The following is an 18,496-nucleotide window of genomic DNA, read 5'->3' on the forward strand; positions in this document are numbered from 1 at the left end:
AAGCAGGAATGCAATTAATTTTGACTTGTTTTTTCTGAAAACATGATGATTTTTTCTCTTCTTGATTTAAGATATTTTAGATATTTTGGCTGGAAACAAGACAAAAAATCTAAGTGAGAAAAGCATTTTTTTGCAGTGCAATAACTGCTGCTTCTATATATATTGTAATAGTCGCACTGTAGAGTCCTGAAACAGAGGTTTTGTCAGTTTTATCTACAATTTCTAAACAAATTTGTCCCCAACGTGTAATTTAACAGATACAAACATGCATACGGTAGTTTTCATGCCTTTGTTTCAGGTCTCGAAATTACGACCGTTTTGCACGCAAATGCTCCCAAAATTTACTCTGTGCGACTTCCAATTATATTTGGGAGCATTTGTGCGAGTGCGAGAAATTTGTGTTTTTTGTGTTTTGTTTTTTTTCTTTCAGCCAACGTTGCACAAACTGCATTGCAATTAGGGGTGTGTGATATTACGATTTTGATTGTGGAGAATTAAAAGTTCTCCACAATCTGCTTTTGAAGAAATATACTATATTTCGTGCTACACGACTAAAAGAACTGTGCCATTTATTTTTTGTTATTTATACGGTAGACTGTTTAAAAATGCAGTGTTGCCTCTCATTTAAATGGCTGTACCCATAATAGAGAAAATGTGACCGTGGACCACAAAACCAGTCATAAGGTTAAATTTGACAAAACTGGGGTGTATATATCATATGAAAGATGAATAAATAAGCTTTCTATTGATGTATGGTTTGTTAGGATAGGACAATATTTGGCCGAGATACATCTATTTGAAAATCTGGAATCTGAGGATGCAAAAAAAATCAAAATGCTGAGAAAATCACCTTTAAAGTTGTCCAAATTAAGTTCTTAACAATGCATATTACTAATAAACAAATACATTTTGATATATTTATAGTAGGAATTTTACTAAAAATTTTCATGGAACATGATCTTTACTTAATTTCCTAACGATTTTTGGCATAAAAAAAAAATCAATAATTTTGACCCATACAATGTATTTTGGGCTATTGCTACTAATATACCCCAGCGACTTAAGACTGGTTTTGTGGTCCAGGGTCACAAATAAACATCCTGTTCATGTACTCATATTTTCCTCCATTCTTGTCCCTTGCTTTAGGCATGGAATAAATATATAAAAAAGGCTTTCAGAATCAGCACATTTGCTTGTAAAACGGTCAGAATCGGCCATGAGGAATCTAGATCGGCGCATTACTAAAAAGAAATTGTGCTATCAAGTAAAAAAGTAAATTTCGAGCCCTGTTTGATTTGCGTGTTGGTCGTCTTTCTAAAGTGAATTTTCTGTAATGTAGTCGCTGTAATGAGTGAAGATGATGATGTTGATGAAGGTGTGTGTTGTGTTTTAGGAGCGTTGGAGGTTTCTCAGCGCAGTCCGTTCGCCTGTTGGTTCAGTTCGATGCTGTATTGTTTCGGTGGAGCCGTTCTCTCAGCGCTGATGTTGGCGGACGCACCGGTCGCACCGCTGTCCAACACCACCAACCTGCTGATCGCATCGCTCATGTGGTGAGACACACACACTCAGTCACAATACGTCACTTTTACACAAACACACTAACACACACACAGTGTCAGCCCATGGGTTTGTGGGCTGTGGGCTAAATTATGAAAATGGGCCCCACCAATATTGACCATAATATTAAAACTAACCACTCCACTGCAAACACTTATAATGATTTAATGACAACTACTCACGTAACTATACACTTTTTAAAATACAGAAAAAGCTGTAATATTGTAAAATGTTTATGCAATTTAAAATAGTAATTTTCTAGTTTGATGTACATTAAAATATAATATATTCCTGTGATGCAAAACTGAATTTTGTGAAGCATTACTCGAGTCTTCAGTGTCACATGATCCTCTAGAAATCATCAATTCAATCAATTTGCTGATTTATTTATTTATTTATTTATTTATTTATTTATTTTTTGCAACCTGTGATACTTTTTTCAGGATTCTTTGATAAATAAAATGTTAAAAACATCTGCATTTATTTAAAATAGAAAAGTTTTCAAAAATAAACACTTCGTTCAAAGTTTGGGGTCAGTACATTTGTTCTTTCTTTCTCTCTTTGAAAGAAATTAATACTTTTATTCAGCAAGGATGTGTTAAATTGATCAAAAGTGATCGTAAAGACTAAAATCAGTAGAAAAGATTTCTATTTTGAATAAATGCTGTTCTTTTTAACTTTTTATTTACCAAAGAATCCTGAAAAAAATAAAAAAAATAAAAAAATAAAAGTAAATGTGATGCTTTTAAAAACATTTATTATTTTTGTTGGTGGTAAAGAGTAAAAACTATATTATGTCTAAATCGTAGAACATTCAGTATTAATTTTTTTTCTGAACTGTATAAAATCAATATCACATTTATTATCTGATATTCAAGACAACAACACTGTTCTTCCTCTGCTATTGCTTAACTAAATATCAAATACATATAAAAGTCAAACAGACTGTCTAAATGTTTTACTGCAAAAAATGCTTTTCTTAAAATTTTTTTGTCTTGTTTCCAGCCAAAATATCTAAAAATTCTTAAATCAAGATTTTCTTGACAAGTAAAAATTGTCTTGTTTTCAGAAAAAATAAGTTAAAATTAAGTAAATTTTTGCCTGAAACAAGCAAAATAATCTCCCAATGGGGTAAGAAAAATAATCTAATTTTCTGCTTGAAATAAGACTATTTTTCTTAGTAAGTTTTCTTACTTGGCAGATTACTGCTTGTTTTAAGCAAAAACTCACTTAACTTTGACTTTTATTTTTTCTGAAAACAAGACAATAATTTTCACGTGTCTAGAAAATCCTTCTTGATTTAAGAATTTTTAGATATTTTGGCTGGAAACAAGACAAAAAAGCAGTTGTGGTGTGATGTGATAAATGAAAGATCTGAATAAATGTCCAGAGTGCATTGCAAATGAGAAGTAAAAAATTCAGAAAAAAAAATTAATACTGAATGTTCTACGATTTAGACATAATATAGTTTTTACTCTTTATCACCAACAAAAATAATAAATGTTTTTAAAAGCATCACATTTACTTTTTTTTTTTAAATTTTTTATTTTTTTTTCAGGATTCTTTGGTAAATAAAAAGTTAAAAAGAACAGCATTTATTCAAAATAGAAATCTTTTCTACTGATTTTAAAGCGCTATACAAAAAAAATAAACTTAAAACATTTAGACACATCACAAAAATGAGAATTTAGTGGTAAATAATATATTATTAGTACATATCTTAATTGTTCTAAAACCAGCTTTATAATTCCTTCTCTCTTTTAATTTCAGCTTGAAATATGCACGTTTAAATGAGATTTGTCACATTATCTTTCAGGATCTTACGAGAAGCGAAACATTCCGACTTCTCACAGAAATAAGAATATAAAAAATGTTTTATTGTCTTTTAAAATGATGAAAAATGCAAATATAAGTAGTTTGTTATGTGGGGTTGTTTTTGTCTGTAGGCTGTGAATCTGTCATCAGTGTCACATACGTGTGACTGAAATCTCTCACTCATGTTGAATGTTGATCTCTGTCAGGATAGTTCTCTGAACTAAACTAAACCACACTAACAGACCTCAGGATCACCCTTAAACACTGACTAAAGGCTCTCTCTGTGTTCATGATGTGACAGCGCCATCTAAAGGCCTGAAGTTAAGATGCACACACATGGAAATAACCAGGTTTGCAAAGCAACTGCTGGCTTCATCATTTGTTTTAGGTTTTTAATTTGTTCACTAAACACTACGGTGGTATCAAAAATACAGATATATTATTACGATGTATAACAATGTTTTTCTATATTAATATACATTCAAATTTAATTTATATCTGTACTTAAAGTTGGATTTTCAGAATCATTGCTACGTTGATCCTTCAGAAATCATTCTAATATTCAAATTTTTTTGCAACCTGTGATACTTTTTTTCAAGATTCTTTGATTGCTAAAAGGTTAAAAAAGAACAGCATTTATTTAAAATAAAAAGGTTTTCTAACAATATACACTAGTGTGTTAAAAGTTTGGGGTCAGTAGATTTTTATTATTTCTTTTTTTTTCTTTTTGGAAAGAAATTAACACTTATTTACTAAGGCTGTGTTTGTTTGATCAAAAATACAGATATATTATTACGATGTATAACAATGTTTTTCTATATTAATATACAGTAAAATTTTATTTATATCTGTAATTAAAGTTGAATTTTTAGCATCATTACTCCAGTCTTCAGTGTCACATGATCCTTCAGAAATCACTCTAATATTCTATTTTTTTTTTAAACCTTTGATACATTTTTTCAAGATTATTTGATGAATAAAAGGTTAAATAGAAAATGTATTTAAAATAGAAAGGTTTTCTAACAATATACACTACTGTTTTAAAAGTTTGGGGTCAGTAGATTTTTATTTTATTTTTGTATTTTTTTTTAAGCAAATGAACACTTTTATTTACCAAGGCTGTGTTCGTTTGATCAAAAATACAGATATATTATTATGATCTAAAACAATGTTTTTCTATATTAATGTACATTAAAATTTAATTTATATCTGTAATTAAAGTTGAATTTTCCGAATCATTACTCCAGTCTTCAGTGTCACATGATCCTTCAGAAATCATTCTAATATTCAAAATTTTTTGCAACATGTGATACTTTTTTTAAGATTCTTTGATGAACAAAAGGTTAAAAAGAACATTTATTTAAAATAGATAGGTTTTCTAACAATACACACTACTGTTCAAAAGTTTGGGGACAGGACATTTTTATTATTATTTTTTTTTTTAAAGAAATTAATACTTTTATTCACCAAGGATGTGTTAAATTAATAAAAAGTGATAGCATAGATTTACATTGTTAGACAAGATTTATATTTTGAATAAATGCTGTTCTTTCTAACTTCTTATTCATCAAAGAATCCTAAAAAAAAAAAAATCACAGGTTCCAAAAAAATAAAAAGGTTTCCAACATTTAGAATGATTTCTGAAGGATCATGTGACACTGAAGACTGGAGTAACAGCTGATGAAAATTCAGCTTTGCATCACAGGAATAAATTATATTTTGAAGTGTATTAAAATAAAAAAACATGATTTTATATTGTAATAACATTTTGCAATTTTACATTTTTTTTCTGTATTTTTGATCAAATAAATGCAGCTTTGATGAGCAGAAGAGACTTCTTTGAAAAAGTATTACATGGTGTTTTTTTATGGTAATAATGTTATTTTTTTTCCCAAGTGTTATATCTAGGTTATGGTTTTCTGCAGGTGAAACAGCAATCCATTGGCACACAGATTATCAGGGAATTCTAAATACAGATGAATAAATCACAGTTCACTCAGTACAGTCAAGTGCTCATTGAAACTGTATGTAATAGAACAATTTTATGTATTATAAAGAAATTCAGCGGCACTGTGAAGGAAAAGGTCTTGTGCTGAAATGCATTTGAAAGTTGTTGTTTTTGTCAGTCTTTTCAGCGGGTCTCTGACATTTCAGAAAGAAATCATCATTCACAGGATGAGCGCTTACCATAATTAATAGCCAACTGCACAAATTATGCTAATGGATATTTAAACGAGCACTTTCTGCTGCTTTGAGGGACAGAGATGGGCAATTAAGCAATTAGCAGTGGACCGACACGTGTGTGTGTGTGTGTGTGTGTGTGTGTCTGTGTGTGTGTGTGTGTGTGTGTGTGTGTGTGTGTGTGTGTGTGTGTGTGTGTGTGTGTGGGAGAAAGTAACTTTTTAAAAGTGATGCATTACAATGTTGCATCACTCCTTAAAGTGAATAATTGTGTTAGTTACTTTTTTATGAAAAGTAATGCTTTGTTACTTTTGCGTTACATTTGTCACCTGCGTTACATTTATTTACATGACAAACACATTTAACCCTGTGTTGTGTTCGGGTCAAATTGACGCAGAGAAGATTTTCTTTTTCCAAAAAGTACTAGTTAACGTTATCGCATTGGACTCAAATGGATTTTTGTATTTTTTATATTTTATTTCACCTAGTCACACTTCTGGTGTTCTAAGCCTCATTTATCTGAAAGTAGTCACCTTATTTTGGCCAGCCATTTTTGACAAGTCTGACTTTCGGATAAATGAGGCCTATGATTAATCAGATGCAAATAGAAACACAAAACCAGTCTTTTTGCAATTTTGTAAATAATAAAAGAATTTAAAAGCAAACTTCCTGATTAAACGTTAAATCACACTTATGTGATAAACTGTGCAAATTTTTATAATTTTTTTGTTTAAAATTGTGAATTTTTTTTTATAAAAATATTTTTTTACTCAAAAAATGAGGTGCCTACTTTCAGATAAATGAGGCCTACGATTAATCAGATGCAAATAGAAACACAAAACCAGTCTTTTTGCAATTTTGTGCAAAATAAAAGCATTTAAAAGCAAACTTCCTGGTTAAACATTAAATCACACTTATGTGATGAACTGTGCAAATTTTAATAATTTTTTTGTTTAAAATTGTGAAAATTATTCATAAAAATATTTTTTCACTCAAAAAATGAGGTGCCTGCTTTCGAATAAATGAGGCCTACGATTAATCAGATGCTAATAGAAACACAAAACCAGTCTTAAATGAAAGAAAACAAGTTGACAAAAAGATTGAATCAGTATTTGGTGATAATATAGAAAAATTAGAGATTTATAAGCATTTTTTGGAGTCCGGTCATTTTTGACCCAGGATCACCACAAGTGTGACTTTTTGCGATTTTGTACAAAATAAAAGCATTTAAAAGCAAACTTCCTGATTAAACATTAAATCACACTTATGTGATGAACTGTGCAAATTTTAATAATTTTTTTGTTTAAAATTGTGAATTTTTTTTATAAAAATATTTTTTCACTCAAAAAACGAGGTGCCTACTTTCGGATAAATGAGGCCTACGATTAATCAGATGCAAATAGAAACACAAAACCAGCCCTAAATGAAAGAAAACAAGTTGACAAAAAGATTGAATCAGTATTTGGTGATAATATAGAACAATTAGAGATTTATAAGCAATTGTTTGGAGTCCGGTCATTTTTGACCCAGAACACCACAAGTGTGACTTTTTGCAATTTTGTACAAAATAAAAGCATTTAAAAGCAAACTTCCTGATTAAACATTAAATCACACTTATGTGATGAACTGTGCAAATTTTAATAATTTTTTTTGTTTAAATTTGTGAATTTTTTTTATAAAAATATTTTTTTACTCAAAAAACGAGGTGCCTACTTTCAGATAAATGAGGCCTACGATTAATCAGATGCTAATAGAAACACAAAACCAGTCCTAAATGAAAGAAAACAAGTTGACAAAAAGATTGAATCAGTATTTGTTGATAATATAGAAAAATTAGAGATTTATAAGCATTTTTTGGAGTCCGGTCATTTTTGACCCAGGATCACCACAAGTGTGACTTTTTGCGATTTTGTAAATAATAAAAGCATTTAAAAGCAAACTTCCTGATTAAACATTAAATCACACTTATGTGATGAACTGTGCAAATTTTAATAATTTTTTTGTTTAAAATTGTGCATTTTTTTTTATAAAAATATTTTTTCACTCAAAAAACGAGATACCTACTTTCGGATAAATGAGGCCTACGATTAATCAGATGCTAATAGAAACACAAAACCAGCCCTAAATGAAAGAAAACAAGTTGACAAAAAGATTGAATCCAATATTTGGTGATAATATAGAAAAATTAGAGATTTATAAGCATTTTTTGGAGTCCGGTCATTTTTGACCCAGAACACCACAAGTGTGACTTTTTGCAATTTTGTACAAAATAAAAGCATTTAAAAGCAAACTTCCTGATTAAACATTAAATCACACTTATGTGATAAACTGTGCAAATTTTTATAATTTTTTGTTTAAAATTGTGAAAATTATTCATAAAAATATTTTTTCACTCAAAAAACGAGGTGCCTACTTTCGGATAAATGAGGCCTACGATTAATCAGATGCTAATAGAAACACAAAACCAGTCCTAAATGAAAGAAAACAAGTTGACAAAAAGATTGAATCCAATATTTGGTGATAATATAGAAAAATTAGAGATTTATAAGCATTTTTTTGGAGTCCGGTCATTTTTGACCCGGGATCACCACAAGTGTGACTTTTTGCAATTTTGTACAAAATAAAAGCATTTAAAAGCAAACTTCCTGATTAAACATTAAATCACACTTATGTGATGAACTGTGCAAATTTTAATAATTTTTTTGTTTAAAATTGTGAATTTTTTTTTATAAAAATATTTTTTTACTCAAAAAATGAGGTACCTACTTTCAGATAAATGAGGCCTACGATTAATCAAATGCAAATAGAAACACAAAACCAGACCTAAATGAAAGAAAACAAGTTGACAAAAAGATTGAATCTTATAGCATAATGACAGGAATCTGAACACAACCAGAGGGAGTATAGATAAATCTCGTATACATAAATTGCACATATGTGATCCAGGTGTGTTTGTGTTTGTGCAGGTATCTGGTGTTTTATTGTCCTCTGGATGCCGTGTACTCGCTGGCGTCCGTCTTGCCCGTGCGTCTGGTCCTGGCGGCGATGAAGGAAACGACCCGTTCCTGGAAGGTCCTCGGCGGAGTCACGCAAGCAGGAAAGAAGTACAAAGACGGCCTGTTTGTGATGATCGCGGTGGGCTGGGCTAAAGGTAAAACGCTAAAACACGCCGCACTCCGACGCTAATTACACTCATCCATCTGCGTCGGTTGTTTCCATTCAGATATCGAGCGGGATGTGACGGCGTTCTCGGCTTGACATTTTAATGTTTAAAAGCTCAAGGTTATTTTTCAGAATTTCATCACACTCATTATTAAAACCCATGATGCATTTCACCCCGCCGTCCTTCAATTACACCGAGAAAAGGTTTGAAATATCAAGAGGTCGAGGTGACTGTAATTACGATCGCCGCTAAAATGATAAAAGTTTAAGAGCCAAAACACATCAGCCAGCGACTCATGAATCATCCTCTAAGATCCAGGAGTTATTATCGATACGCAGCCAGCGCTATCTCTGATCTCCAGACCTGGTTCTGTGTCCGCAGGAGCCGGAGGAGGACTCATGAGCAACTTTGAGCAGCTGGTTCGAGGCGTCTGGAAACCTGAAACCAACGAACTCCTCAAGATGTCCTAGTAAGACACTCTGATATATGACACAAGATCATTTCTAAAATGTGACCCTGGACCGCAAAACCAGTCATAAGGGTTAATTTTTCCAAATTGAGATTTATATATTATCTGAAAGCTGAAATCATTTGAAAACCTGGAATCTGAGGATGCAAAAAAAATCTAAATATTGAGAAAATCACCTTTAAAGTTGTCCAAATGAAGTTCTTAGCAATGCATATTACTAATCAGAAATTAAGTTTTTGATATATTTACGGTTGGAAATTTACAAAATATCTTCATGGAATATAATCTTTTGCCGAAAATCATTAGGGTAAAGATATTTTATACATTTCCAACCGTAAATATATCAAAACTTATTTTTTGATTAGTAATATGCATTGCTAAGAACTTCATTTGATCAACTTTAAAGGTGATTTTCTCAATATTTAGATTTTTTGCACCCTCAGATTCCAGATTTTCAAATAGCTTCCAAATATTGTCCTGTCGTAACAAACCATACATCAGTGGAAAGCTTATTTATTATATAATGCATAAATCTCAATTTCACAAAATTAACCCTTATGACTGGTTTTGTGTTCCTGGGTCACATATATATAAAATTTAATTGTGTGTATAAATAGAAATGTACAATAAATAATATGATAGTTTTTATAAAAATTATTATGATTAAATCGTTATTTGATATATATTTTAGGTTTTATAGAGTGTTATGCACATTTCATTTTTCATGTTTAAATGTATTTAGTTTTTACTTTTTTATAAAGCATAACTGGGTCAAAGACGTTAAGATGTCCACGACAAAAGAAATTTACAAAAGTGACTTTATGTCCAGATATTTGATCGAGACACAGCTATTTGAAAATCTGGAATCTGAGGATGCAAAAAAAATCTAAATATTGAGAAAATCACCTTTAACGTTGTTCAAATGAAGTTCTCAGCAATGCATATTACTAATCAGAAATTAAGTTTTGATATATTTATGGTAGGTAATTTACTAAATATGTTCATGGAACATGATTTTAATATCCTAATGATTTTTGGCATAAAAGAATCTATAATTTTGAACCATGCAAAGTATTTTTAGCTATTACTTCAAATTTACCCGTGCTACTTAAGACTCCAGGGTCGCAAATACTTACTGACATTGCAGTCATGAAACATCACATCCAGGTTATATTTTACCTCACAAAAAATGTTATAAAATATATAATATATATACATTTAACATTTTTGTGCTTTATCGTTATAGCTTTTGATTCTAATTTTTTTTTTTTTTTTGGTATAAAAAATATTTCATTTTATTTCAGCTATTTGCTAATAAAAACAGTTCTTACTTTCATTTAATGTACCTTTGGTGCACTAAATGACTGAAATAAAGTTGAATAAATCTATATAGACATAAAAAAAAAATGTTAGCCTTTTTTAAACACAAAACTAATTTAAAAAATGTTTATTTTAATAATTTTGTAATTTTATTGTGTTTATGTAATTTTTTTATTATGCATAAATGTTTTCCTGCAGAATTTGTCCTATTTCTTTTAACACATAACTAATAAAAAAATTATAGTTTTAGTAATTTTGCTGTGTTTTTATTATTTTTAGTTTTTTTTTTCTTTTTAAATATGTACATACTATTTATTTTTTCTTGCAGCATTGACCTTTTCATTTTCACTTGACTTTTAGTGGACTGAAATGGTTAAAAGTAAAATGGAAATAAATATAATATAATACAATAAAAAGTAATTTATTTATTTATATATATATATATATATATATCATTTTTTTTAACACAAAACTAATAAACATTTTGTTTTTTTTTTAATATTTATGAATATTTAGCACATTTTTATGTCAGTTTTACAATTTTTTTTAAATATTTTTTAAATTCAGATATATTTGAAAAATCAAATTAATTTAAACCTAATTAAAATGTTAAAGGTGTAGTTGTGTTTTTGTCATTTTTGATTAGTTTTGTGTTTTTTTTTATGTCTTATTTTTTATAAAAAGTGTTTTTTTGCTATTATTAAATAATTAAATTTTTTATGTTAAAATGAAAACTGAAGACATATGAAATCTCTCAGATTGATTCGCTTCTGGCTGTCTGAACATCATTTCATCAGATTTGCATGTCTGAAACACTGCGGTATCTTTTCTCATCTCTACTGTTGTTCTTCTTATATTATATGATCAGATATTTTGATTGATTTCAGTGTCTAGCTCACAGAGGACATTCACCTTCTTAATGATCTGTTCTAGACTCATAAACACATGATGGACAAGATGTGTTTTGTCCAGATGTGATGCTGGTGTTTGTCTGCAGAGCTGAATCTCTGTGTCCTGCGTCTCTTTCTCTCAGATTAATAGCGTTTGCTCCCAGAATGCCGCAGGTAGAATAATTGGCTTCTGTATTGATTTCCTCTCGTCTTGGAGACACTTGTTGTCATGGTTTTTGTGCGAGTGGCATTTGAAAGGGTTCGTGTGGAAGAACGCAGAGAGTAACAGTCGCTTTCTGTTGTCAGTCGCCGTGGAGACCAGCCTCTGATTTACATCCGACGTACAGTAGAACACCGAGATCTCTCCGGATTTATGAGCACTACTGTTCATCTCAGACGAAAATAAAACACTGATCAGTGGTGCAGATCCACCTAATCCATGCATATTGTCTTAAAGGATTACTCTACTTACAAAATTAAAATTTCCTGATCATTTACACACCCCTTTGTCATCCAAGATGTTCATGTCTTTCTCCCTTCGGTCACAAAGAAATGTTTTTTGAAGAAAACCTGTCAGGATTTCTCTCCATATAGTGGACTTCTATGGTGCCCTATGAGTTTGAACTTCCAAAATGCAGTTTAAACGCAGACCCTAATTCGGTCATTTCCTAAAAAAAATTACAATTGTTATCTAATATGTTCATGTCTTTCTTCAGTCGTAAAGAAATTATGTTTTTCGAGAACTCTAAACGATCCCAGCCAAGGAAGAAGGGTCTTATCTAGCGAAACGATTTGTTACTTTCTAAAAAAAAATTACAGTTTATATAATTTTTAACCTCAAATGCTCATCTTCTCTAGCTCTGGATCAAAACTGTGTGTTCCAGTTCAAGACAGTTAGGGTATGTCTCAAAACTCCCATCTCATTTTCTCCTCCAACTTCAAAATCATCCAACATGTATATAAATAATACATAATATAGTGGACTTCTATGATGCCCTATGAGTTTGAACTTCTAAAATGCAGTTTAAACGCAGCTTTAAAGGACTCTAATTTGATCATTTCCTAAAAAAAATTACAATTGTTATCTAATATGTTCATGTCTTTCTTCAGTCGTAAAGAAATTATGTTTTTCGAGAACTCTAAACGATTCCAGCCAAGGAAGAAGGGTCTTATCTAGCGAAACGATTTGTTACTTTCTAAAAAAAAATTACAGTTTATATAATTTTTAATCTCAAATGCTGGTCTTGTCTAGCTCTGTGTCAACTCTGTGTATTCCAGTTCAAGACAGTTAGGGTATGTCTCAAAACTCCCATCTCATTTTCTCCTCCAACTTCAAAATCATCCAACACATATATAAATAATACTATAGTGGACTTCTATGGTCCCCCGCGAGTTTGAACTTCCAAAATGCAGTTTAAACGCAGACCCTAATTCGGTCATTTCCTAAAAAAAAATTACAATTGTTATCTAATATGTTCATGTCTTTCTTCAGTCGTAAAGAAATTATGTTTTTCGAGAACTCTAAACGATCCCAGCCAAGGAAGAAGGGTCTTATCTAGCGAAACGATTTGTTACTTTCTAAAAAAAAATTACAGTTTATATAATTTTTAATCTCAAATGCTGGTCTTGTCTAGCTCTGTGTCAACTCTGTGTATTCCAGTTCAAGACAGTTAGGGTATGTCTCAAAACTCCCATCTCATTTTCTCCTCCAACTTCAAAATCATCCAACATATATATAAATAATACATACTATAGTGGACTTCTATGGTCCCCCGCGAGTTTGAACTTCCAAAATGCAGTTTAAACGCAGCTTTAAAGGACTCTAATTCGGTCATTTCCTAAAAAAAATTACAATTGTTATCTAATATGTTCATGTCTTTCTTCAGTCGTAAAGAAATTATGTTTTTCGAGAACTCTAAACGATCCCAGCCAAGGAAGAAGGGTCTTATCTAGCAAAGCGATCGTTATTGTCTTAAAAAAAAATACAGTTTATATACTTTTTAATCTCAAATGCTGGTCTTGTCTAGCTCTGTGTGAACTCTCTGTACTCCAGTTCAAGACAGTTAGGGTATGTCTCAAAACTCCCATCTCATTTTCTCCTCCAACTTCAAAATCGCTGTTTTACTTTCTTTTTCTTTTTTTCCTAAAGGGTGTTTGATCTTCTTTGCGCGTTAACTTTGCAGCGATGTAGGGCAATTTTGTTGGAGGGGAAAAAAAAGGGAATTTATGGACATACCCTAACTGTCCTGAACCGGAATATAGAGAGTTCACGTAGAGCTAGACAAGATGGGCATTTGAGGTTAAAAAGTATATAAATTGTATTTTTTTTTTAAGAAAATAACAGACTGTTTTGCTCGATAAGATCCTTCTTCCTCGGCTGGGATCATTTAGAGTCCTTTGAAGCTGCATTTAAACTGCATTTTGGAAGTTCAAACTTTTTAATTTTACAAATGTGGAATTACAACTAATTAGTATTTGGGGTGAAAGTAATTCGTCTTTGAATATGTCATAAATTGATTTTTGTTGTAAATATGCCTGACAAGATTGTTACACCAAATGACATTTTAGTGGGTGTCTTCTGTAAATTTGGGAAAATTCAGAGAACATGGTAAAGTAAGGCGTCATATTAGAATGTAAACAAGTGTGAATGAGGATAATTTTACATAGACATATAAACACAACGTTTTCACATGACTTTGAATATTGCACATGGGTCATATGGGCTCTTTTGTGATTAATTTATGATATTATTATGTTTTTTTTTTTTTATTAAGTGTACCAGCTCCTGGTCCTGGTCTGCTTTCACTGTATGGAAAAGATCAGAACATCCTAAAGGAGTAGTTCACTTCCAGAACAAAAATTTACAGATAATTTAATTTACTCCCCCTTGTCATCAAAGATGTTCATGTCATTCTTTCTTCAGTCGTAAAGAAATTTCTATTTTGTGATTATTTTATGATATTATTATGTCTTATCTAGTGAAACGATTGGTTATTTTTAAAAAAATGGCCAATTTATATCCATTTTAACCTCAAATGCTCATCTTGTCTAGCTCTGCATCAACTCTGTGTGTTCCAGTTCAACACAGTTAGGGTATGTCCATAAACTCCCATCTTATTTTCTCCTCCAACTTCCAAAATCATCCTACATTGCTGCAGAAGTATAGACCCAGTGTTTACAAAGTGAACGTGCAAAGATCATCAAACGCTCTTTACAAAAAAGCTAAAACAGCGATGGAGGACGATTCTGAAGTTGGAGGAGAAAATGAGATGGGAGTTTTGAGACATACCCTAACTGTCTTGAACAGGAGTGCACAGAGTATAAACAAAATTATATAAACACTATAAACAAAAACAAAAAGCAATTATATTAAACAGAAAACCTTTTAATATTTTTTTTTGAAAAACAACAACAATTTAAAGCAGTATTACACTTACTGTTTTAATGCTTAAACCCCTTTTTATCTTTGACCCGTATACATGAAAATGTTATTTATATCTGTAATTAAACTTGCATTTTCAGCATCATTACTCCAGTATTCAGTGTCACATGATCCTTCAGAAATCATTCTAATATGCTGATTTATTAAATTAAATTAAAATGTATTAAATATTAATATTAAATTTTAAACATTAAAATTTAAATTAAATTAAACCGAAAACTTTTTAAAACATTTTTTGAAAAACAACAACAATTTAAAGCAGTATTACACTTATTGTTTTTTGTCTTTGACCCAATTACAATCATTTTATTTTTATTTGTTTTATAGTATTTACTTTTTTATTATTTTGAGTTTGTTTTAAGTTAAAAAAACTTATAAAATCAAAACAAAAGCAATTATTTTGAGTTGAAATGATTCAAACAAATAATGAAAACTCTTTTACAGTGAAAAGGAATTTATTATTATTAATAATCGTCATAATGTACAATTCTTTCCCTAAGCAATATAAATAATAATAGGTTTACAGTTGCACAGCGATGGTGTACGTAACACATTAATAGGGAATGTGCATCACAGTCGTGTGTTGATTGTCTATTTGACGATGTAGAGTCAGAGCTGTTATATTAAACTGTCCTCATTTAACCTTTGACCTCTCTCTGTATGTGTGTGCAGCCCGACTAAGGTGACGCTGCTTGGAGCCGTTCTGTTCTCTCTCCAGCAGTGCCACTTCCTCCCGATTCAGACGCATCACCTGATCTTCATCTACACGCTCTTCATCGTCACCAATAAGGTCTGTGTCTTTCTACAGCATTCAGAATGAACCAAACACTCGTTATCTGAATTTATATTATAAATGCATGAATATCTAAATCTATATTTGTCAAAATAGTAAAAATAATAGTACATTTTATTTGCATTGCATTTTTGTACTGTTTTTTTGTAAAAGGGTTTAAGCATAAAAACAAAAAGTGTAATATTGCTTTAAATGGTTGTTGTTTTCCCCAAAAAAATCTGAAAAAGTTTTCTGTTTATTTTAATTGCATTTTTGTTTTTGTTTTTCTGAGCAAAAAATAAATATCATACATTTTTCCCTAATTTACTGAAGACACCCACTAAAATGTCATTCAGTGTCAATCTTGTCAGGCATATTTACAACAAAAATGAATTTAAGACATATTAAAAGTACTTAAAATACTAATTAGTTGTAATTCTGCATTTGAAAAAATTTAGCCCATTTGTCAGTAAGAATATTTTACTCATTTAAAACACAATAAAATTTAATATTCTCCCTTATTCTTTTATATATTTAAATATGTGCAAGTCAGAATAAGCATGTTGTTTGAATTTTATAAATGCATAAATAATGTGTTACACTGAATGACAATCTAACATTATTTCATCCAAATTTTAACATTTTATTCTCCAAAATCGATTTGAAACCTCAAAAGTAGACACTTTAACTACATTTAATGTGCTTTTTATGGACACAAAATCCCTTTTGTAAATTTATTTTGATGTGGATATCTTAACGCCTTTGACCCAGTTATGATTTATAAAAAAACAAACACAAAATACATTTAAACAAGAAAAATAAAATGTGCAAAATACTCTATAAAACCTAAAATATATCTAAAATAATTAGTTAATCATAATTAATAAATATTATAAAAAATATCATATTTTTTATTGCACATTTGTATTTATACACAGTTAAATCTTATATATGTGACCCTGGAACACAAAACCAGTCGTAAGGGTTAATTTTAAATTGAGGTTTATGCATTATATGTAAGCTGAACAAATAAGCTTTTCATTGATGTACGGTTTGTTAGGACAGGACAATATTTGGAAGCTATTTGAAAATCTGCATCTGAATCTGAGGGTGCAAAAAAATCTAAATACTGATAAAATCGCCTTTAAAGTTGTCCAAATGAAGTTCTTAGCAATGCATATTACTAATCAAAAATTAAGTTTGGATATATTTATAGTTGGAAATTAATAAAATATCTTTATCCTAATGATTTTTGGCAATAGCCAAAAATACATTGTATGGATCAAAATTATTGGGCCAAAAATCATTGATTTTCTCAATATTTTATATTTTATATATTATATTTTTATATATTATATATATTATATTTTATATAATATATATTATTATATTTTCTCAATATTTTATATTTTATTTTCTCTATATTATATATTATATTTCTATTCCTATTTTGTTCTACTATTTTACTATTATTTATTTTATTATTTAAACACAATGTACATTTAAGTCTTTTTACAACTAAAGTTATCCATATTTCTCTCTATTTCTAATTTGTAAAATTCTCTTATTTCTCTTGTTTAAACTGGAACTTCCTTTCTCTAAAATTTTGAGATTATCAGCAGTCGTATAAGCATTTCACTTTGCATTTTAATTTGAGTATTTCGATTTTTTTGCACCCTCAGATTCCAGATTTTCAAATAGTTGTATCTCAGGCAAATATTGTCCAATCCTAACAAACCATACCTCAATGGAAAGCTCATTAATTCATCTTACATGTGATATATGCATCTCTATTTGTCACTTATGACTGGGTCACTAAATAGTTGTCAGTGTACAATGAAATCCGTGATATCAAACAGCATTTCCAGCTCAGCTTCTGTGTTTATTTCCTGATAAACGAGTATCAGCTGTGACTCCACAATTAAAAACAAGACAAAGAGAGCGTTTGATTGATCGGCGTGCCGTGTTTTAATTGGACGGACGTCTGTTGGCGTTGGTTTGAGTGAATTTAACGAAGGACCTGCTAAAGCTCATCAAAGTGAGTCGCGTTGCTCTCGTCTCTCTCGATCCTCTTTTGCCCTTCAGTGTGATCCTCCGCTCCACGCTCTTCTCTCTCTTACACGGCTCCCGCGCTTTTTGCATCATTTTCATGTAATTGCATCATTCTGCTTTAAAAAGACTGAAGTTCTGGAGCGAGACTGACGGTAAATCTGGAGCTCAGTCAAATCTCTTCGTCCGCTCACACTCGCACCCTTTGACCTTGCAGGCGTCACGAGACTCAAGACTGCCGTTTCTCTCCCTCAGCTTTCGGTTTTGCTTATTAGAACGACTGAGGATTTGTGTAAGGAAATAATTGTCCTTTCAGATTGACTGATCGTCTTTGGCTCTTACAGTTTGATTTTTGAGAAACTCTTCTTGCTTCTGTCATTTTTGCATCTTGATTTAAGAGGTTTTCAGATCAGAACATACATTTAAGTTATTTTTATATTCTAGTTAAGGGCAGACAGTGCAGGCAAAAACACTGTGTGCATCTGTCAAGTTTGAGATTTTGGGCTTTTTGGTTTTTCATAAAGTGTTTTTTCAGACTAGTGGAAAGAAAACATCCAAAAGACACTGTTAAGTCTTTCTTTTATAGCACTTGATCTATTTGTGTCAATAGATTTCAATTACAATACAGATTTCTTAAGGCCAAGAGTTTTTTCTCCTACTCTGAGCCATAAATCTCCACTTCAGCAGCACTTACACACACCACACTTTACATTTTTATTCCTGTCTATATCATGAAGGTTTTTACAGAGGGATTTGTTCATATATAATTTGCTTGATTTTATAGATTTTATTTCCCCAAAAATGCTAAAAAAAATACATTGTTTTCTCTGTTATAATA

The 18,496-nt window shown here is 30.6% G+C and overlaps 1 protein-coding gene across 1 annotated transcript in view; it reads left to right on the plus strand.

Moving 5' to 3' along the window:
* The window catches only part of tmem38b (transmembrane protein 38B), a 28,132-nt gene extending 12,475 nt beyond the window's left edge, over positions 1–15,657 (plus strand). The window contains exons 2-5 of the mRNA XM_073824910.1: positions 1,394–1,550; positions 8,520–8,704; positions 9,098–9,185; positions 15,510–15,657. Coding sequence (XP_073681011.1) covers positions 1,394–1,550; positions 8,520–8,704; positions 9,098–9,185; positions 15,510–15,657 — 578 coding nt within the window. The remainder of the gene's footprint in view (positions 1–1,393; positions 1,551–8,519; positions 8,705–9,097; positions 9,186–15,509) is intronic.
* The last annotated feature ends 2,839 nt before the right edge of the window (positions 15,658–18,496 follow it).

The sequence above is a fragment of the Garra rufa genome, chromosome 19, assembly GCF_049309525.1.
Source record: "Garra rufa chromosome 19, GarRuf1.0, whole genome shotgun sequence".
NCBI classification, from domain to species: Eukaryota; Metazoa; Chordata; class Actinopteri; order Cypriniformes; family Cyprinidae; genus Garra; species Garra rufa.